Source organism: Schistocerca serialis, chromosome 5 (assembly GCF_023864345.2).
Source record: "Schistocerca serialis cubense isolate TAMUIC-IGC-003099 chromosome 5, iqSchSeri2.2, whole genome shotgun sequence".
Lineage (NCBI taxonomy): Eukaryota > Metazoa > Arthropoda > Insecta > Orthoptera > Acrididae > Schistocerca > Schistocerca serialis.
The window spans coordinates 78,978,659-79,001,797 of NC_064642.1; the positions used below are offsets into that span (position 1 = coordinate 78,978,659).

The window sequence follows — 23,139 nt, forward strand, 5'->3', positions numbered from 1 at the left end:
AAACATCTGGATAAATAGATTTTTCCTGGTTGTTTCCACTCCTGGCTCCTCACTCTCTACCCTTGCATTATCTTCTCCACCATCCAGAATTTTTACCCCCCACACCTCTCTTCATTATCAGATTAACTATTTCTTCATTCCTCAGCATGAGGATCCCAGAGGCTACCCCTCCTATCAGCCAAGTTGTACCACAAAACTCTTTTTTCCGAATTCGATTCAGTACTAATTCATAATTCACTCGACCTCCCCATTCAATCTTCACCATTCCTCTGCTACACCACATTCCAAATGTTGTACTCTTTTTGTCTACACTATTAATCGTCCACGTTTCACTTCCACACAAGGCTGATCTCCAGACAAACACTTTCGGAAAAATTTTCCTTAGAATAAAAGTTATACTTAATGTTAAAAAAATTACTCTTTTTTTCAGAAACACTTTTCTTGCTAATGCCAGGCTACATTTTATAACTTCTTTAGATCGACCATCGTCAGTTATTATGCTGCCTTCTACTTGTTTTAGTGTTTATATCCTAATAAATCCCTTTCAGCATCTCCTGATTTGATTCGACTGTAACACGTTCCCCTGTCATACTTCAGTTGGGTTCATCTTATAAACTCTTCCCAAGCCACTATTCTTTCCGTGCAATTGATCTTCCATGTCTAGTGCCGTATCTGACAGAATTACAGGACCATCAGCATACCTTGAAGTTTCTGTTTCTTCTCCCTCAACTTTACTCTTACAACCTCAATCTTCCAACTTCACTCTTATAAATTGACTCTTCCACCTATCTCTTTACTTTCTTTCACTATTTTCTCTATGTACAGATTCAATAACGTCGGAAATAGGCTGTAATATACTGAAGCATGGGAAAAAAGTTGAGGATCTATTAGATGAGGATCGGTTCGGTATTAGGAAAGGTAAACACACCAGAAATGCAGCTCTGACGTGGCGCTTAATGATTGTAGCAAGACTTAAGAAAAGTCTAGGAATGTTCGTAGGACTTGTCAATCTATGAACATCCTTCGATAATGTAAAATGGTCCACGATGTTCAACATTCGGAAAGAGGAGTAATTTGTAGAAAGAGATGGGTAACATTCATTATGTACAAGAACGAAGAGGGAAAAAGAAGAATGGAAGAGCAAAGGGATGCAATCTTTCACCCTGACTCTTTAGTTTACATATCGTAGAAGCAGTGATCGAAGAACCACTGACGCAGATAAAGGAAAGTTCAAGAGAAGGCGTAAAACTCAGGTTGAAATGATATAAATGATGAGACTCGTTGATATTGGGAAACTCACTGAAAATAAGTGGAATCGCAGGGCTTATTGAATGGAGTCGACAGTCTAATGAGCACACAATATGAATTGAGAGGAAACCGAAGTAAAGAGGAGTAGCAGGAAAGAGATCATCGGTAAACTTTTCATCAACATGCTGGATCATGAAGTAGGAAAACGGAAGGAATTATTCTGCCTTGGAAGCAAAATAACAGATTGTGGATAAAGCAAGGGCGAGATACAAACGAGACTAGTATGGGCAAAGACAGCACTCCTGGCCAAAACAAATCTATTACCATCAGGCATTGCGCTTAGTATGTGAGAGAAATTTCTGACAAAGTACGTCTGGAGCACAGAATTGTACGTCCTCCTGCGGGTCTGGGGGTTATAATAGGCCCAAGGTATTCCTGCCTGTCGTAAGAGGCGACTAAAAGGAGTCCCTCCCCCTTAAGGGGGTAGTTTGCACCTGCGTCCGGAGACGGACGGTTCCACGACTTCTCTTTGTGGTCCTTTTGGTTATTCACTTATTCTTGTTTCTTCCTTCCTTTGTTTGGTTCCTTTCTTTGTCCTTCTCCCTCTCACTGTCTTCCTTACTTTTTCCCTTGCCTTCTTCTCCTTACCTTCTTCTCCTTGCCTTCTTCTCCTTGCCTTCTTGTCCCCCCTCTGTTCTCCGCCTCAGCGTTTGAGACAGTCTGTCCTTTCTCTCCCTATCTCCCTTCTTTTTTCCTCTTCTTCTTTCCTCCCTGTGCGTGCCTGAAGGCCGACTCACGCGTTCGCACGCGTAGCCGGTGACGGGGTAACGCGTAATTCCCCGCCCTGGGTAGACAAGTAAGGCACGCACGTACCCCGTGGTAAAGGCCAGGCCCGGGGAGGGGTGATTGCCTGAGCTGACACCTTCCAACCACGCCGATTGGTCCTTCCGTCCGTTTCTCGGGAGGTGTGACCTGAGGTGTAAACATTCACCTAAGGCGGGAGTGCCCTCTGAGAGGGTCCCCACAAGGAAGGAGCGCGCCATCGGAGACGCTGGCAATCATGGGGGATTCCTCCGCAATGGATTTCTCTTCTTCTTCTCTCTCGACTTCTGCCCAAAAACGGAAACTTGACCAGCCACCAGTGACAAAAGTACTACCGCCTGCCCCAAAGTTCCTCGTAGTTTCTCGATCTGAGGATGGAAAGGATTTTTCATCTGTCAACCCTTTCGTTATCCAGAAGGGCGTAGATGCCATAGCCGGATCTGTCAAGTCTTGTACCAGGATCCGTAACGGTACCTTGTTACTAGAAACTGAGAGCGCCTTTCAGGCACAAAAACTGCTTCGGGCCACACTCCTGTACACGTTCCCTGTCCGGGTGGAGGCTCACCGCACTTTGAATTCGTCGCGTGGGGTGGTATATACTAGAACACTCGACGGATTGACTGACGAGGAGATTCAGTCTTTCCTCGCTGAGCAGGGCGTGACGGCTGTCCATAGGGTCATGAAAAAAGGGCAACAATGACCTTGTACCGACCCGGACACTTTTCTTGACCTTTGATAGTGTTCAGCTGCCGTCGCTCATCAAACCGGGCTGCGAGGTTATTTCTGTTCGCCCCTATGTCCCGACACCTACGCGCTGCTACCAGTGTCAGCGTTTTAATCACACTCGTCAGTCTTGTTCCAATGCGGCTCAATGTGCCACTTGTGGCAGGGATGCCCATGAGGGTGACTGTCCACCTCCGTCTCCCCGTTGCATGAACTGTCAGGGTGACCATGCAGCGTCCTCCCGCGACTGTCCCATCTACAAGGATGAGCGCTGTATACAGGAGATTCGGGTCAAAGAGAAAGTGTCCATCTCGGCTGCTCGCAAGCTATTTGCTAGCAGGAAGCCCACGCTGCTCCCAGCGGGGAAATACAGTACTGTCCTCGCCTCTCCTCGGACTACCAGGCGACGCAGACATGCGATCTGACCTTCAGCACTACGGTCGTCCGTTCGGCCAGCGCTAAGATCGCCCGGTCGACGTCTCCTCTTCCTCCCGTCACCCCTCAGACACAAACACCTTCATCAGCTTCTGCCAAAACAAAGACCCAGAAGTCAGATGCACGGGCCTTCAAGAAGGAACCGTCCCGTGCAGACTTCCTACGTACCTCGAACTCCCAGCCATCGACTAGTACTTCCACTAAACGACCTTCCAAGAAGGCTCATAGGAAGCAAAGTTCTCCTTCTCCGCCACGGCGCGTTTCTTCTCCTGCGCCACCAAGCGGTTGCCGCCCTAGGCCGTCATCCGTTTCGCCTGGCCGCACCGCTGGTAGCCGAAGATCTGGCCGTTCACCGGCGGAGAACGCTCCCCCTCCTGGCCATCTTAACAAGATGGCCGATGAACCTATTGAACCAATGGACGATGACTCTCCGACTATTGATAGCGGCGGCAGTGCTCGCTCGAAGCCAGGCCCTCAGCGGCCTTCGAGGTGACCCCTTCTTGCTTCTCCTTTTTCTTTTTCTTCTCACGATGGCACTTCTTCATTGGAATATTCGCGGCATTCGCTCCAACCGAGAGGGCTTAAAGTTGCTGCTACGCTTGCACTGTCCGCTCGTCGTAGCCCTCCAGGAAACAAAACTACGCCCATGCGATCAAATTGACTTGGCACACTATGCCTCTGTGCGTTTTGACCTACCCCCTGTGGCAGGTATTCCGGCTCATGGAGGGGTTATGTTGCTGGTCCGGGATTATATTTACTACAATCCCATCACATTGCACACCGGCCTGCAGGCAGTTGCCGTCCGAATTACTCTCCCCACTTTTACATTTCCCATTTGTACCGTTTACACTCCATCGTCGTCTTCTGCTACCGGGGCAGACATGATGCAAATTATTGCTCAGCTACCTGCACCATTTTTGTTAACTGGAGACTTCAATGCCCACCATCCCCTTTGGGGCTCTCCAGCATCCTGCCCGAGGGGCTCCCTGTTAGCAGACCTTTTCAACCACCTCAATCTTGTTTGCCTCAATACTGGCGCCCCTACTTTTCTTTCGGACACATCTCACACCTATTCCTATTTAGACCTCTCTATATGTACTACCCAACTTGCACGCCGGTTTGAGTGGTATGCACTTTCTGATACGCATTCGAGCGACCACTTCCCGTGTGTTATCCATCTCCTGCATCATACCCCCTCTCCCTGCTCAACTAGTTGGAACATCTCCAAAGCAGACTGGAGGCTCTTCTCTTCCAGGGCGACCTTTCAGGATGAAACCTTCGCAAGCTGCGATAGTCAGGTCGCACACTTCTCGGAAGTCATTCTCACTGCTGCTGAATATTCCATCCCTCACACTACTTCTTCTCCACGTCGCGTACCGGTCCCCTGGTGGACCGCAGCATGTAGAGACGCTTTACGTGCTCGTCGACGTGCTTTACGCACCTTTAAACTCCACCCTACAGTGGCGAAGTGTATCGATTATAAACGATTACGTGCGCAGTATCGTCGTGTTATTAAAGAAAGCAAGAAAGCCAGCTGGGCTGCTTTCACAAGCACCTTCAACAGTTTTACTCCTTCTTCTGTTGTCTGGGGTAGCCTGCGCCGGCTATCTGGCACTAAGGTCCACTCACCAGTTTCTGGCTTGCGGGTCGCGAATGACGTCCTTGTGGCCCCTGAGGATGTCTCCAATGCCTTCGGCCGCTTTTTCACAGAGGTTTCGAGCTCCGCTCATTACGACCCTGCCTTCCTCCCCTGAAAACAGGCAGAGGAGGCTAGGCCACCTAACTTACGCTCCTCGAATCGTGAAAGTTATAATGCCCCATACGGGTACTCGAAAATGCACTTGCCCGGTCACGGTCCTCCGCTCCAGGGCCTGATTCTATTCATATTCAGATGCTGAAGAACCTTTCTCCTGCGGGTAAAGGTTTTATTCTTCGTACTTACTATCGCATCTGGATTGAGGGTCATGTTCCCGCATGCTGGCGCCAGTCTATTGTTGTCCCGATTCCTAAGCCGGGGAAGGACAAGCACTTGCCTTCCAGTTATCGACCCATCTCGCTTACCAGCTGTGTCTGTAAGGTGATGGAGCGAATGGTTAACTCTCGTTTGGTTTGGCTGCTCGAATCTCGACGCCTACTTACCAATGTACAATGTGGATTTCGTAGGCGCCGCTCTGCTGTTGACCATCTCGTTACCTTGCCGACCTTCATTATGAATAACTTCTTGCAGAAGCGCCCGACCGCGGCTGTGTTCTTTGACTTGGAGAAGGCTTACGACACCTGTTGGAGGGTGGGCATTCTCCGCACCATGCATACATGGGGCTTTCGCGGTCGCCTCCCTCTTTTTATTCGTGGCTTTTTAATGGATCGACAGTTCAGGGTACGTGTGGGTTCTGTCCTGTCCGACGCCTTTCGCCAGGAGAATGGGGTGCCACAGGGCTCAGTTCTGAGCGTCGCTCTCTTCGCCATAGCGATCAATCCAATAATGGATTGCCTCCCAGCTGATGTATCAGGCTCCCCGTTCGTAGACGATTTTACCATCTATTGCAGCGCGCAGCGTACATGTTTCCTGGAGCGCTGTCTTCAGCGTTGTCTTGACCGTCTTTACTCCGGGAGTGTCGCCAGTGGCTTCCGTTTTTCTGCCGAGAACACGTTCTGTATTAACTTCTGACGCTACAAAGAGTTTCTCCCACCGTCCTTACGACTCGGTCCCGTTGCTCTCCCATTCGTGGAGACAACAAAATTTTTAGGTCTTACATTTGACAGGAAACTTAGCTGGTCTCCACATGTCTCATAGTTGGCTGCCCGTTGTACCCGTTCTCTAAATGTCCTCCGTGTTCTCAGTGGTACGTCGTGGGGAGCGGATCGAACCGTCCTACTTCGCCTATATCGATCGATCGTCCGCTCCAAGCTGGATTATGGGAGCTTCGTATACTCCTCTGCACGTCCGTCCATCTTACGCCACCTCAACTCCATTCAACATTGGGATTTAGGTCTTGCAATCGGAGCGTTTTATACTAGTCCCATCTAGAGTCTTCATGCCGAAGCCGGTGAATTGCCACTAAACTACCGGCGCGATACACTGCTTTGTCGGTATGCCTGTCGGCTGTTGTCAATGCCCGACCACCCGTCTTATCGTTCCTTTTTTGACGACTCTCTCGACCGTCAATACGGGTTGTATGTCTCTGCCCTGCTACCCCCTGGAGTCCGCTTTCGTCGCCTCCTTCAGCACCTTGAGTTTTCACTCCCTGCAACCTTTCGAGTGGGCGAGAGCCAAACGCCACCTTGGCTCCAGGCTCAGGTTCGCTTTCACCTTGACCTCAGCTCGCTCCAAAAGGAGGTTACCCCCGGTTTGGTATACCGCTCCCCTTTTGTCGAACTTCGTTCGAAGTTCATTAATATGACCTTCATTTATACAGATGGCTCTAAGACCGATGACGGTGTCGGGTGTTCTTTTATTGTCCGCACACAGTTTCAAATACCGGCTCCATGGCCATTGTTCGGTCTTCACAGCTGAGCTATTTGCCCTCTACCAGGCTGTTCTTTACATCCGCCGCCACCGACATTCTGTTTATGTCATCTGCTCTGATTCACTGAGCGCCATCCAGAGCCTCAGTGATCCGTATCCGGTTCACCCTTTCGTGCTCCGGATCCAACGCTCTCTTCAGCAGCTGGCGGACGACCGTTCTCCGGTTACCTTTATGTGGGTTCCTGGCCATGTCGGTATCCCTGGGAACGAAGCTGCATATGCCGCGGCCAAGGCTGCGGTCCTCCAGCCTCGGACAGCTTCTTGTTGTGTGCCTTCATCTGATTTTAGCAGGGTCATTTGTCAGCGCATTTTATCGCCGTGGCATGCCGATTGGTCTACACTTACTGAAAACAAGCTTCGGGCCTTGAAACCTCTTCCCCCGGCTTGGACGATCTCTTCACGTCCTTCTCGACGGGAGGAGGTCGTTTTGGACCGGTAACGAATTGGACACTGCCGGTTCAGCCATCACCATCTGCTGACGGCTGCACCGGCGCCGTTTTGCCCATGTGGGCATTTGCTGACGGTACGCCACATTTTAACGTCCTGTCCGACTTTTACTAAACTGCGCGTTGATCTTGGCCTGCCACGCACTCTGGATGCCATTTTAGCGGATGACCCCGGAGCAGCTGCTCGCGTTCTTCGTTTTATCAACTTGACAAATCTGTCTAAGGACGTTTGATCATGCCGTTTTTTTAATCCTATGCCTGTGTGTCTTTTATAGTATTGACTGTTTCGTTGCTGTTTTAACCTTGTGCCTCACAGTGCATTCCTAATTTAGTCTGGGCGCTAATTACCATTGTAGTTGTGCGCCCTGAAACCACAAAAAAAAAAAAAAAAAAAAAAAAAAAGAATTGTACGGAAACACAGAAAATCGAAGCGTTTGAGATATGCTACACAAGGATATTGAAAATTAGGTGGATTGATAAAATAATAAAAGAAGAGGTTCTTCAAAGAATAGGTGAGGAGAGAAACATGTGGAATACATAGACAAGGAGAACGGACAGGATAACAGAACACTACGAGTTGTATCCGGGATAGCGCCTTAGTCCACAACACAAACTTAAGTTGCATGTGTGGTTCTGCGCTAGAGGCCAATGAAGTAGATGACTTACCTACAGAGGTCTTAGGTGCGTCCTGGCTGACGTTTGTGTTCTTCCTGCTGGAGATAGCTAATAGTGCAGAAGTCATTAGGACGGCTAACACTGCAGCCGCAAGCAGGGCGGTGGACTTCCTGACCGTCTCGTAGAAGCTGTCGCTGAGGCAGCCGCCCTGGTTACCTCCTGGTGGGCCACCTATGGCATTGGTCGACACATTCGTCACATTTCATTCCAGTTTTAAAGACTTTTCATAGAAAATCGCGAGAGATGACCTAATGAAAACATGATGTTGCCGATATTTCGTTAAATTTATCTCAAAATACAGTTTTTGAAAACCCATGATTTCTATGGATCTTGAGTTGATGACGAAAAAAGAATGAACCTCAAAAATGATCCACTGATAAAAGATACTATACCTGTTATAGTGACAACTTCCAGTGATACTGATGGATGTATCATCCAACATTATTAATATCCTTGGGATAATCAAACATGACAAAATTTGGTATGCAGGATATACGAGACTTGGGAAATACTGTCAGGTTTCATGAATACAGCAGTAAAAGCAATACCAAAGAATGCAGTTACTAACAGTTGCCTCTCCGAACCATCACTTTATTACGACATCATTGAAAAACGCTAACACGCATTATTTACAGAAACTAAGAAATTAGTGTAGGGCAATATTTGGTGGGAGATCGTGTGAGGTTGTTCTGGAACATAATTAACGTTTTCTTCCTCTGCGCATCAAGACCCTTTTGCATGTGATCAATGGCAGGTGTGTTCTAAGTGTGTTTGTCGAATACACTGATGTGAGTGTGTATACATTGATAAGCCAAAACATTACGACTGCTGCCCATCGCGAAGTTGGATGTCGCCTGATGTCGTTGCGGGAACGTGACGCGGTAACAAAAGTAAAGCGGAGAAGAAACGGAAGGGGGATCACTTTACCGAAGATATGGTTTGCAAATGAGAACATCCACTGAGACGAGCGACTTTGACAAAGGGCAGGTTATTATTACGCAGAGCATGTGGATTAGTATCTCGAAAACGGTGAAGCTGGTCGAATGTTCACGTGCTACTGTCGTGAGCATCTACAGAAAGAGGTAGAAGGACAGTGAAACTGCAACTAGGTGCAAAATGGTTCGACATCGACAATTCTTCACGGAGGCTTGTCTGTTCCGTTTGGTGAACATATTGGAGCATCTACATATACATCTACATGGATACTCTGCAAATCACATTTAAGTGCCTGGCAGAGGGTTCATCGAACCACCTTCACGGTTCTCTATTATTCGAATCTCGTATAGCGTGCAGAAAGAAAGAACACCTATATCTTTCCGTACTAGCTCTGATTTCCCTTATTTTGTTGTGGTGATCGTTTCTTCCTATGTAGGTCGGTGTCAGCAAAATATTTTCGATTTATGAGGTGAAAGTTGGTGATTTGAATTTCATGAGAAGATTCGGTCGCAAAGAACAACGCCTTTCTTTTAATGGTGTCCAGCCCAAATCCTGTATCATTTCAGTAACCCTCTCTCCCATATTTCACATTAATACAAGACGTGCTGCCCTTCTTTGAACTTTTTCGATGTACTTCGTCAGTCCTTTCTGGTAAGGAACCCAGACCGCGCAGCAGTATTCTAAAAGAGGACGGACAAGCCTAGTGTAGGCAGTCTCCTTAGTAGGTCTGTTACATTTCCTAAGTGTCCTGCCAATAAAACGCAGTCTTTGGTTAGCCTTCCCCACAACATTTTCTATGTCTTCCTTCTAGTTTAAGTTGTTCGTAATTGTAATTCCTAGGTATTTCGTTGAATGTACGGCCTTTATATTTGACAGATTTATCGTCTAACTGAAGTTTAACGAATTCCTTTTAGTACACTTTTCTTTATTTAGGATCAACTGCCAATTTTCGCAACATTCAGATATCTTTTCTAAATCGTTTTTCAGTTTGTTTTGATCTTCTGATAACTTTAGTAGTCGATAAACGACAGCGTCATCTGCAAAGAACCTGCTCAGATTGTCTCCCAAATCGTTTATACAGATAAGGAAAAGCAAAGGGCCTATAACACTACCTTGCGGAACGCCAGAAATCACTTCTGTTTTACTCGGAGACTTTCCATCAGTTACTACGAACTGTGACCTCTCTGAAAGTAAATCACAGTTCCAGTCACATAACTGAGACGATATTCCATAAGCACGCAAATTCGAGAAATCCAGAAATACGGAATCGATCTGAAATCCCTTGTCAATAGCACTCAACACTTCATGCAAATAAAGAGCTAGTTGTGTGTCACAAGAACGATGTTTTCTAAACCCATGTTGACTGTATGTCAATAGACCGTTTTCTTCGAGGTAATTCATAATGGCCGCGGGGAGTGGCCACGCTGTTAGAGGCACTATGTCACTGACTGCACGGCTCCTCCCGCCGGAGGTTCGAGTCCTCCCTCGGGCGTGGGTGTGTGTGTTGTACTTAGCATAGGTTAGTTTAAGTAGTGTGTAAGCCTAGGGACCGATGACCTCTGCAGTTTTGCCCCTTAAGAACTCACACACATTTGAACATTTGAATTCAAAATGTTCGAGCACAATATATGTCCCATAATTCTGCTACATATCGACGTTAATGATATGGACATGTAATTAAATGGATTACTCCTACTACCGTTCTTGAATAGTGGTGTGACTTGTTCAACTTCCAAGTCTTCGGGCACGGATCTTCGTCGAGCGAACGGCTGTATATGATTGTTACGTATGGAGCTAATGCATCAGCATACTCTGAAAGGAACCTAACTGGTATACAGTCTGGACCAGAAGACGTGCTTTCTAAGTGATTTAACTTGCTTCACTATTCCGAGGAAATTTACTTCTACGTTACTCATGTTGGCAGCTGCTCTTGATTCGAATTCTCGAATATTTACTTCGTCTTCTTTTGTGAAGGCATTTCGGAAGGCTGTGTTTAGTAACTCTGCTTTGGCACCACTGTCTTCGATAGTATCTCCATTACTATCGCGCAGATAAGGCATTGATTGTTTCTTGCCGCTAACATACTTCACATACGACCAGAATCTCTGTATTTTCTGCCAGGTTTCGGGACAAAGTTTCGTTGTGGAAACTGTTATAAGCACCTCGCATTGAAGTCCACGCTAAATTTTGAGCTTCTATAAAAGATCGCCAATCTTGGTTATTTTGCGTCTGTTTTAAATTTGACATGTTTGTTTTATTGTTTCTTCAACAGTGTTCTGACCCGTTTTGTGTACCAAGGAGGATGAGCTTGTAACAACAATGACGTTGTGCTATTGTACATATAAGTAGTTTTTTCCATCCGATTTTCCGATAAACTTGTGTAATTGATGTTCTGATTTCAATTTTTTTTGTTTCGTGCCATTGTGTTAAGAAAACTATAAATAAGTTTCAATGTGAATATTAATGTTGATGTCAAATGTCAAGTAATATTGTAATAGAATGGAAATGTAACAAATGTTGAGACTGTTGTAAGATGTTTAAAATGGTAACTGTGCGTCTGGTCCATACTTAGGCAATGTGTTAGGATATGTAGAATGGGAAACCTCGGGTGAATACCCTCTCTGTAAGGGAGCCGTAAAAGGTGGATGGCAGGCGAGCGCGGGAAAATGCGCACGGGCACTGCACGTCACAACGTGCTGAGCAGTAGTAGTTGGAGTTGGGCATTGGTCTGCGCAACACCTTCTGGAGCGAGGAGGCTCTCCTGGAAGACATAGCTTCACTGAGCCTCGGGTATGCCGTTCCAACGCCCACACAGCACGACAAAATTCCATAGGCAGTAAATGGAAAAGTATTGCGACGCTAAGAAGAATTAAAGTGCCAATACATCAAGAGCCATAGCTGTGGTTGTATGTGTGCTCTGTGCCTCGCCATCTCGCCACCCGCCAACCGCCGCATCGATACTAGCAGGTTGAAACTTTTAGTACTGTATTCGTCCACACGAGAGTGAACTGTGTTTGTTTGGTGCAATAATAACCTAAATTTTACCAGAACTTTCCCATCATTTATTTATCCTCACAACTAACCTAGACAGGGTCCTTTTCAAATGTTGTGCAATCCGAGTGTCCCGAAATGATAATTAAAATTTATGTTAATAATAATTATTTGCAGAACTAGTTATGTTAGAATGGTGTTTAAAGAAATGTTTTGTTAATGAACCAGTAAATGAATAATGAGGGTCTCACGAAGTTGAAAGATAACTTTAGTGTTGATATAGTAATGAAGTTTATTATTTCGAGACAGATTTAAAGGCATTTAAATGAGCAGTAAATAAGATGAAAAGAGTAGTAACTTATATACTGGAAATCTTGAACGCATAATAAACTCAGTAATCAATTTTTTAAATACAGCTACCATAACAGTTTCGGGGTCCTCCCTCATTCGATTGAATTCTGAAGTGCTCAAAATAGGTTTGACCAACAAAAGTTAAAGTCAATATAAAAGTCAAAATTTATCAGTGTTTTATCTTTATCAAAATTGACATTTTGTGTGTGGCATGAAAATACAATTTCTAGGGTAACCTATGCCCGATTTTAATCACATTAATACAGTATAAAGTTTTGTAGTAAACATTATAGTGTAGTGTTATGTATTCATGATTTTCCATATCAGTACAGAACGTGAAACTATCAGTTCAATAGATTTTCTGGTTCTAAAATTCGACTATGTTATGCAGTATTACAACTTGTTGTTTTGCATGAATATATACCAACTTGTATAGGGAAGAAACACAGCTAATGCCTAATTAGGCTGGCGACCGTATTATTATCTAATTGGTAGCATCTTCTGGGTTGCTTTTGATCCATCCTGACGTGCAATTCCATTTCGAACTTACTTGACGGATCACTGTTATTACAGAGTGGATGTAAGTCTGATTTGCCACCATTCAGGTACACTGTCGATAACTATACGAAAATCCTTTCTCATAAGGTGAATCCCGCTCACTTACCATAGCACAGGCTTTAACGAGTACTGTGTCAGGGATTACAAGCTCCGTCGTTTGTTAATTTATTTGGTACAAATCTCTAAATTGCTGCTGATACTATTTCTCTGAATTCAAGCCACATCTGGTTATCACTAATATTATTAATTTGGAAAGAGTGGAGATTGTCTCTCAGGAAGGCGTCAAGTGAATTTTTATCTGCTTTCTTCAATTGGTAAATTTTTCGTTTATTTTTGGAGGATTTGGGTGTTACAATATTCAGTCTCGCTACGACAACCTTGTGTTCACTAATCTCTGTATCGCAGGGCGCTGTGGCCGAGCGGTTCTAGGCACTTCAGTCCGAAACCGCGCTGCTCCTGCGGTCGCGGGTTCGAATCTTGCCTCCGGCATGGATGTGTGTGATGTCCTTAGATTAGTTAGGTTTAAGTAGTTCTACGTCTCGGTGACTGATGACCTCAGATGTTAAGTCCCATAGTGCTTAGAGCCATTTGAACCAATTTTTCAATCCTTCTATCCGTTTTGATCCTCGTTATTAACTCAGGATTATTTGTTTCTAAGAAGTCAAGTGTGTTTTCACAACTGTTTACTATTCGCGTGGGCTCATGAACTAACCGTATTCACGGTGATAGGCGACAGTGAAGCCCCCATCGTCCAATCATGTGTACACCTTCCTAGTGGAGTATAGAGCCTATCGGATGGAATGGGCTCCATATTCTCCAGATCTCAGCTCTGTTGAAAAAGCGTGGGCGATGATAAAACGAGCTGTTTGCAATAGTCCTGTTCCACCACCGATTATACAGGGCATCATAGAGGCCACTGTGGAGGAATGGGATAATACCCCACAGGATTATCTGGACAGTTTGGTAAGTAGTATGCCTAACCGCATTCAAAAGTATATCCAGTTACAAGAAGTGGCAGTTGGTTCATAAACTATGTGTTATGCAAGATGAGACTGAGAAGAAACGGCAGTGTTTGCAGTGGAATCTTTTGTAAGATATATCTCCTTTATTTTCGTTTTCTTGTGACTATAATAAGAGAAAAAAGTTTTGTTTCTTATTTATGTCGAGTATTGACAACAAAGCAATAGCCAACATTTACTTTGACCACTGTATCTGTTACGGTGGAACCGTGTCACGATTTGTTATAGGTGATGTGTTTTCGTACGCCACAATGTGTCTTTGAAGTTATCTCAAACTGTAGATATTGCGATGGTAAATAACACAGTAGGCAGTTCAGTTGAAGATGAACGAACATCCCTAACAGAGCCAATCACATAAGTTGGACAGAAGAATATGGATGGAAGGAAGGTAACCACAAACAAGCCTAGCATGAAAGAAAAAATACTTAAAATGATTGACGATAGATGAAATAGAAATATATTTAAGAAAATGATGGCATATGGCAGTGTAAGATACTTATGAATGAAATCAATAGGAAGTGCAGGGAAGCTAAAGTGAAATACTCGTATTTGCAGGAAAAATGGAATGATCTGGAAAAGCGAAATGGGCTGCTACAGAATCTAGGAAAATCAAAAGTACTCCTGCTGAAATTAAGAACAATGGCGTCAACTTTCAGAGAATTCCATCGTTAAACACAGCAGAGACGGTTGGTTAACATTACGAGCAGCAATCTCGCGAAGCAAGAAGCAGTGACGACTGCTTGAACAGCTCACTTGCGAGTAAGCGAACAGGCAAGGAATGTAGATAAGCTAGTGACTTTACATGAATTGCGTAGCTTTTTCCGAGATCCGAGCGTGCGTGTTTGACTGAAGGTTGGAGACGACTCAATGGTATATAGGAGGCGGGCTAAATGAGAGACGAATATTAAATATTTTCAACAAAGCTACGCTGTAGACCCTGTAAACATGATACAGCAAAACCAGTATGCCAGGAAAAAAGGACTTCATCCGTGATTCTAAAACAAATATTAAGGAAGTTTGGAAATGTTTTAATGATAATAGATTATAAAACCAGCGGACAAGTGCTCCAATAGGAGAACAAAAAAAAGCTAGTATGTTCCTGTTTATTTAAAAGACCGACTGAAATGTTAAGTCCCAGGAGCCTCATTCAACCTTCCTCGACACCTTTAGCATGCGAAACGGTCGCACTATCTATAACATACAACTCACCTCACACTCCCACAACCTCCCCTAACAGTACCTCTCTCACACCCACTAAAGTGCGCGTCATTTATGTTGGCGGCCGAGTTTAGGTTCGTTCTGCGCATCTGACGTCAAAAAATACAGTCAGCCAATGAACAGAGAACGACGTTGCCAGAACTCGACTGTAGAGCAGAGCACGGACGAGTGTCTTCAGTTTTAGAAACGTTCAGTCATAAACAAAGTAATAGAACAAAAGCAATGTCTTGATAGCAGACTTTGTTTTTTGAAAGTTTGGAAAAACCATTCTTTATACCAATTGCTTCATTTTTTATTAATTAATTAAACCAAACAAGCAATAAGACTCTTAATTCAGGCGATAGCAAGGAAAGGTGTTTGTATCAATTTCACGAACCGCTTTTTCGCAATAAAGAACAGCGGTAATTGTTTATTTCCTATTGTACTTCGACGAAGTGCGAGTAATTCATAGGCATACCAACAGTGTTTGTCAGAATGTTGCGTGACTTGTTACAGTCCTTATGAAGAGACTTCGCAAGACGAGCTGCGCTAGCGTAACGGTTAAGGCGTTGGGTTGGTAAGCGATAGGTATAGAGTTCAAACCTTGTGCGATGTTAAATATTTTTTTTATTTTAAAACAATATCGAAGTGTCTTACTTCATGAATTTTATTCGTTTGAATACAATTTTTTGAAATTTCTAGTGCTTTGTCTCTTCATTAACCCTTTCGCTGCTGCAGTCATGTGCTCCCCGCATTCCGCGCTGTGCGCGATTTTGTCATCACTGCACTGCTCGCCTGTGCAGACACATGGTGTTCCCACTGCTTTGACACACTTATCATTCGATTTCGCAAAAACTATTTGGCCCAAAAACTAGATTTTTACACATCTTGACTGATACCTTCCCCCCATAAATGACTTAATTTTATTTCGATGTTTAACCCAGTTATTGTGCAGCATTAAATGTAGTAAACCATTGCACGAAATTTTGTTGAGTTTGCAGAGGTAAAAGTCCATAGCGTATACTTTCCGTATGGTCGATTTTAGTTGCCACAATGTTGAGAATGAAATGTGGACAAGGTACCTAAATATCATATAAAATTTACTGTATAACAATATCTCATTTAATTTAAGTACCACATAGGTGTCGTATGTAATATTGAGAAATATTCCGTCTTTCGCGACTGTAATAAAAGTTTCATTTACACCGGGCGCGTTTGGCTTTATTTTAAAGCACTTCAGTCAGTCAAAGGAAGTGGGGGGAAGGTATCAGTCAAGGAGATGTGTAAAAATCTAATTTTTGGGCCAAATAGTTTTTGTGGAATCGAATGATAAGTGTGTCAAAGCAGTCGGAAACACCATGTGTCAGCACAGGCGAGCAGTGCAGTGACAAAATCGCGCACAGCGCGGAATGCGGGGAGCACGTCTCTGTAGCAGCGATAGGGTTAATGCGGCCGTGGTGGCTTTACTTCATAAACTGCGCGCTCCTCCCTAAACGTAAGCTTGCGAACTATACTATACTATGGCGCTGTTTCTATTGGCGCGTGCGTCGTGTGCAACTGGCAACGCAGCAATCTCCCGCGTCTGGGCGAGCATGCGCGAGCCGCCAAGATAAAAGAATTGAACTATAGTCAATCGCTGTACGTCGCTTGCATACCCATCCACACCCACTTAACCTCTCTCACTCACTCATCAGCCCAACTCGTTCTCGTTATCTCTTTGTGTCTCCCTGTCATTGTCTCCTGTGTCACAGTCTCAGTCCCCATCGTTCTCTCCTCTCAGTGTCACTGTTTCCCTCTTGCTCTCTCTTAGTGCTACTATCTCGTTCCTTCTTTCCTACTGCTGTTGTCTCTTCTCACTGTCGCTACCGCACTCTTTCTCGTTGCCATTTTCATACACTCTGTCTCTCTTTATCACCGCCTCACAGTCCCTTCTACTTTCTCATTCTCTTTATTCCTTCCCCACTGACACACTCCCATACACTCTTTTCCTAGCGCTGTTCTGTCACTTCCAGCTATGTTCCTCTCCCACTGTGAACCTCTCTTTCTCTCACGCTGCAATTGTCTCCTTCTTAGCTCTTTCTACAGGGTGTTACAAAAAGGTACAGCCAAACTTTCAGGAAACATTCCTCACACACAAAGAAATAAAATATGTTATGTGGACATGTGTCCAGAAACGCTTACTTTCCATCTTAGAGCTCATTTTATTACTTCTCTTAAAAATCACATTAATCATGGAATGGAAACACACAGCAACAGAACGTACCAGCGTGACTTCAAACATTTTGTTACAGGAAATGTCCAAAATGTCCTCCGTTAGTGAGGATACATGCATCCACCCTCCGTCGCATGGAATCCCTGATGCGCTGATGCAACCCTGGAGAATGGAGTATTGTATCACAGCCGTCCACAATACGAGCACGAAGAGTCTCTACATTTGGTACCGGGGTTGCGTAGACGAGAGCTTTCAAATGCCCCCATAAATGAAAGTCAGGAGGGTTGAGCTCAGGAGAGCGTGGAGGCCATGGAATTTGTCCGCCTCTACCAATCCATCGGTCACCGAATCTGTTGTTGAGAATCGTACGAACACTTCGACTGAAATGTGCAGGAGCTCCATTGTGCATGTACCACATGTTGTGTCGTACTTGTAAAGGCACATGTTCTAGCAGCACAGTTAGAGTATCCCGTATGAAATCATGATAACGTGCTCCACTGAGCGTAGGTGGAAGAACATGGGGGCCAATCAAGACACCACCAACAATGCCTGCCCAAACGTTCACTGTAAATCTGTGTTGATGACGTGATTGCACAATTGCGTGCGGATTCTTGTCAGTCCACACATGTTGATTGTGAAAATTTACAATTTGATCACGTTGGAATGAAGCCTCATCCATAAAGAGAACATTTGCACTGAAATGAGGATTGACACATTGTTGGATGAACCATTCGCAGAAGTGTACCCGTGGAGGCCAATCAGCTGCTGATAGTGCCTGCACACGCTGTACATGGTACGGAAACAACTGGTTCTCCCGTAGCACTCTCAATACAGTGACGTGGCCACCGCTACCTTGTACAGCAGGAACTTCTCTGACGCTGACATTAGGGTTATCGTCAACTGCACGAAGAATTGCCTCGTCCATTGCAGGTGTCCTCGCCGTTCTAGGTCTTTCCCAGTCGCGAGTCATAGGCTGGAATGTTTCGTGCTCCCTAAGACGCCGATCAATTGTTTCGTTCTGGAAATCTGTCTCGATATAAACGTACCGCGCCATGGCTATTGCCCCATGCTAATCCATACATCAAATGGGCATCTGCCAACTCCGCATTTGTAAACATTGCACTGACTGCAAAACCACGTTCGTACTGATGTGCTTGATGCTAGTACTGTAGAGCAATGAGTCGCATGTCAAAACAAGCACCGAAGTCAACATTACCTTCCTTCAATTGTGTCAACTGGCGGTGAATGGAGGAAGTACAGTACATACTGAGGAAACTAAGATGAGCTCTAACATGGAAATTAAGCGTTTCCGGACACATGTCCACATAACATCTTTTCTTTATTTGTGTGTGAGGAATGTTTCCTGAAAGTTTGGCCGTACCTTTTTGTAACACCCTGTACAACACTTTTCTCTCAGCATAAACAGCGCAAATATACTCTCTCGCCAAGATTTTCGGGAAAAATTTTGAAGGTGCTGAGAAAGGTAGAATGAGGCAGCTGGTACCCCACTTTTATTCTCGTAAATACACTGGAACGTATTCGCATCTTTTACTGTGTCCAGATTAAGCGCCTGTAACTCTCGCTTCCCGCGAAGCAGACCGGTACAGCGGGCCCAGGACCGAGTACGGGTCAGCCTGCCCGGTCGTCCCGGAAACACAAACACAGACGCTTCCCAGAGACCACCAGGAAGCGTCCACGGCGCCGCAAGAGGTCGCTACGGCCGCGGACCTCTTTCCTTCCGCTTGACACGTGACTGCAAATAGAGCCAGCCATATCCATGAGCCGAGCAGTATTTAGGCTGGTGCAGGAGGCTGGAGAGGTTTCCCCCATCTGCTCCTATTCCTCGAACATATCCGCATCCTCTACACCTCCCGCCGCCTTGATCCCCCTCAGCCCCTGGTTGCTCCTCTCCTCTCCCATCCCCACCCCCTGCCACTTCTTCACTGTTGTGTCCCCCCTACCCTCCATCTCCACACCCTTCATCTCCTTTCCCAAGGTAGCTTCCATCAACTCCCCCTCCCAGACGATGCCCTCTCTCCTTCCATTTATCCCTCCTATCAACTCTGATCCTCACTCCCCCTCCTTTCCTCTGTCCTTTTCCCGGGCTCCCTCTCCCCCCCTTCCATCCTCTTTTTTCCCCACCTCCCCTCTCTCTGCCCCCTTCTCTCCCCCAAGCCCTTTTGCGTTTCCCTTCTCTGCCTCTTCTCATTCCCTCTCGCGTCTGCCCTGCCCCTCCCCCCCCCCCCTTACGTGTCCTCTCCCTCGTTGGTCCCCCCCCCTTTTCGTTTTTTTCTCTCCTCCCTCCTTGTTTTTCCTCCTCCTCCAGGTCCCCCACCCCCCATCTGCCTTTGGCTCGGGAGTGTCATATTTGTGCCGCCATTTTCGTGCAGTGTTTTACAGTGAGTGTTTTTACGGTGAGTGTTCCATGTTGTGTCTTTTGGGAAGTGTAGCGAACAGCCATCATACTGTCGCTGGGTGTGATTTTTTATCTCTTGCGAACAGAAACCAGACTGTCGCCACGTTTTTTAATTGTGTGTCTACTATGATACTTGTTTGATTCCTGTGTATTTTACCAACATTGCCAACCCCTTTTGCTTTCTGTTTAAACTTTCCGCATGTAGGACACAAAAGACATTGGAGCATGTGGCTTGTGGTTTGTTCTTGTCCACAATCACAGGATGTATCTTCTGTTATGAAGCCCCATCTCTTCAGGTTGTCTCTGGATCGTCCAACTCCTGATCGTAATCTGTTTAAAGATTTCCACACCAGCCAGCTCTCGTTGTGTCCAGATGGTAGTTCTTCAGCTTCTGGCGTTTGCAGGTGAGGCGCCGACTTCTTCCATAACTCCAGCCTTGCCTTCTCTGGTGAAATGGTGAGCTCCTCGGATGTTCTCAGGAAGCTCTTTCGCGATCTCAGCCGTTGCTGTGGTGGATTATGTCCGTGCAGTGGATGGGCACTGTCCTGTTCCACTTTCAGTCTCTCCTTGTTGGCAGCCACTGTTCTGCGTATCCATGGTGGCGCTATTCCAGCCAGGCAGTAGAGCTTATCAGTTGGGATAGGTCTTAAGCAACCTGTGATCAACCTGCAGGTTTCGTTGAGAGCAATGTCTACTTGTCTGGCATGAGATGACCTGTACCAGACTTGTAGGGAGGCAGCCTACTCACGCCGTATAAAATTCACATCAGTCTTTCCATTGTGTGCCAGCCTAGTCCGCTGTAACTAGCTCTGACGTCATAAATGTTGCGCAATACTTTAAAAATCAAGTAAATAACCTGAAACGTTTCTAGAATGTCAGGAGTAATGCTAAATCAATATGTGTTGAATATCAGTTCAATAACTTTAACCATTTTTGAAATTTGGACGTTTTTCTGTAAAAATCATTGGCGCAATAGAATAGAGCTAGAAACTTAAAAATTTATATTTGGATTCCTTTTGCATAATAATTCAGTAGAAACAGTACTCTGGATCTCACAAATTAAAATTTTAGTTGAAATTCATGATTTTCTGGTTTTTGTCTTAGAAATTAAGGAAGCAAGATAGATTAAGTAGGCGAATAAATAAGGCTAGGACGTTTAAATTTAAGTAGAAGGGAGATCCGCTATAATCATAAAGATGTGAGAAGTTTCAATTGAATAACTATAAAACTATAGCAATAGCGTATCTCCAAAGGGCAAGTTCAGAGCTCGTCTACTGCGTGTAGTGTAATTAAATTAATTCTCTCGCCAAAAATATTTGATTTAGCCACGTCAGACTTTTATTATGATTACTTACCTGTGTGCTGAATGCACATTTAAATTGAGAGCTTCATCGGACATCAGCAAAGGAAGCGATGATTTCTTCAATAACTTAAAGTGGTGCATTACTAGCCCAGCGGCTAGTCGGGAGAACAATTTTGATCAGGCGTTCCCTTAGCCGTCCGCACCACGGCTTTATATATAAGAACGCTGCACGAGAAAAAAAGAAGGCCCCAGTTATCTCCAGACGCTGAATAGCACCCCACCTGTATCGGGAGTCCCGTCGCGTCGGTATCATTGCTATAAACAGCCTTGGACGCCGTAATAAGTTACTCGGGATACGCGTAACCATGAAATCGTTTTTCGAGTGCAGTGTTAATTCTGGGATGACTTTAATGATCTATCTTCAGTTTGCGTATGTCGTATTTTCACGTGCCGCCGCAGGACGGACATTCTACCATTATTTAGCGTGGTGTTTGATGAACATTATCATCAAATTATGGCGAGCATTCACTCAAACACTTAATTTGAATAGTTATAGTTGTATCAGCGCATTAGACTTTGAACTGCTCTGTTAGTTGGATTGTGTGGATTCTTTTTGGTCTGTGACTTTCAGAATATAGTGAACATTTTTAGAGAATTGTTTTTGATTATGAATCCCAGACAATCTCCTAATTCCTCAGAGCTATAAGCTGTAGCTATATGTGTATTTCTCAGATGAAGTGGGCACTAGGAATTCTGATTACAGGCTTCACGTTTTGCTAATAACTTTCTGGTTGCCAATATTGTAGTTAGAGAGCCAGTGTTGAGAACGGCAAGAGACAGCGTAAATAATAGGTACATTTTTATAACAATTAATTCCACCCGCCGCCCCACATATGATTAATCGGTCGGGAAATGCATCTTTTTTACATTACACTTTACATTTAAATAACAGGATAAAAAACAAGTAATTTCCACCCGCCGCCCCACAGACTGGAGAAACATATTCAGCAGTAGAAAAGCACAGTGCCATTGCAGAACAGCGAACAGTTCGTGGATGTGATCCCCACTGTGTCCCCGCTAGTTTGCGAATTAGGTTGTTCCGAGTGGAGATTTTCATTTTGGTGTTCTTGCAGTGAGTTTTGAATGTCAGAGTTATATCGAGAGTGACTCCCAAGTATTTAGGTGCGTGATGATGCTGGAATTGGATGCCAGACCATGCAATATGTAGCTCACGATTAGCTTCCCTGTTTCTTAAATGAAAGGCACACACTTGTGTCTTCGAAGGGTTTGGTCTGAGTTGGTTCCGATTGTAGTAGCTTGACAGTGTTCTAAGCGCTGTTGTTAGGTTTCTTTCCACTCTTTCAAAGCATGAGCTCTGCGTAGCAAGGGCTACGTCATCAGCATATAAGAATCTCCTTGTGCGTGGGGTCAATGGCTGGTCGTTGGTACAGATGCTGAAGAGAAGTGGAGCCAAGATAAAACGGTAGTGTAAAGTGTCTTTGATAGGCCTTGGGCTAGGGACTGTTTTTATACCCTGCTGAACGTCAATCTTAGTGTCGCTATCTGACATTACAAAGTAGGCATATTTGTTCATTTAACTAAGGCTTTTGATTGTGTTGATCACAAAACACTGCTCCAGAATTGGACCATTACGGAATACAGGGAGAAACTCACAATTGGTTCACCTCTAACTTTAGCAACAGACAGCAAAAGGCCATTATTCACAGTATTGAAAATGGCTGTGATGTGGGGTCTGAGTGGGGTACAGTCAAATGAGGGGTGCCCCAGGGATCAGTGTGGGGTCCTCGACGTATTAATTTTACAGAATGGGCTTATGATTAGTAAAACTGAACAGTTCAGATTTCTAGGTGTTCAGATATACAGTAAGCTATTGTGGAAAGCCCCCGTTCAGGATCTTGTTCAAAAGACTTAATACTGCCATTTTTACTATTCTAACGGTATCTATAGTGAGTGATCGTTCGACACGAAAATTAGTCTACTTTGCTTATTTTCATTCGTTTATATCGTGTGGCACTATATTTTGGGGTAACATTCTAAAATGATACTTTTGGCTCAGAAACGAGCGGTTCGGGCAATAAGTGGTGTACTTCACAAACCTCTTGTCGACCCCTATCAAAGGGCCCAATCAAAGGGCTGCAATTTATGCAAACGTCAGCCTCGCCACAATAGGACTCATAAGGAAGGAACGCGAAAATAAGCCGCATGGGTTACTCGAATCGCCACGAAGGAAAATTAATAATTTTGGGAGGAAGCCCACCGT

The 23,139-nt window shown here is 44.9% G+C and overlaps 1 protein-coding gene across 1 annotated transcript in view; it reads right to left on the minus strand.

Moving 5' to 3' along the window:
• LOC126481755 (peptidoglycan recognition protein 1-like) overlaps positions 1-23,139 on the minus strand; it is a 97,268-nt gene that overhangs the window by 15,404 nt on the left and 58,725 nt on the right. Inside the window, exon 2 of the mRNA XM_050105709.1 lies at positions 7,867-8,046. Coding sequence (XP_049961666.1) covers positions 7,867-8,046 — 180 coding nt within the window. The remainder of the gene's footprint in view (positions 1-7,866; positions 8,047-23,139) is intronic.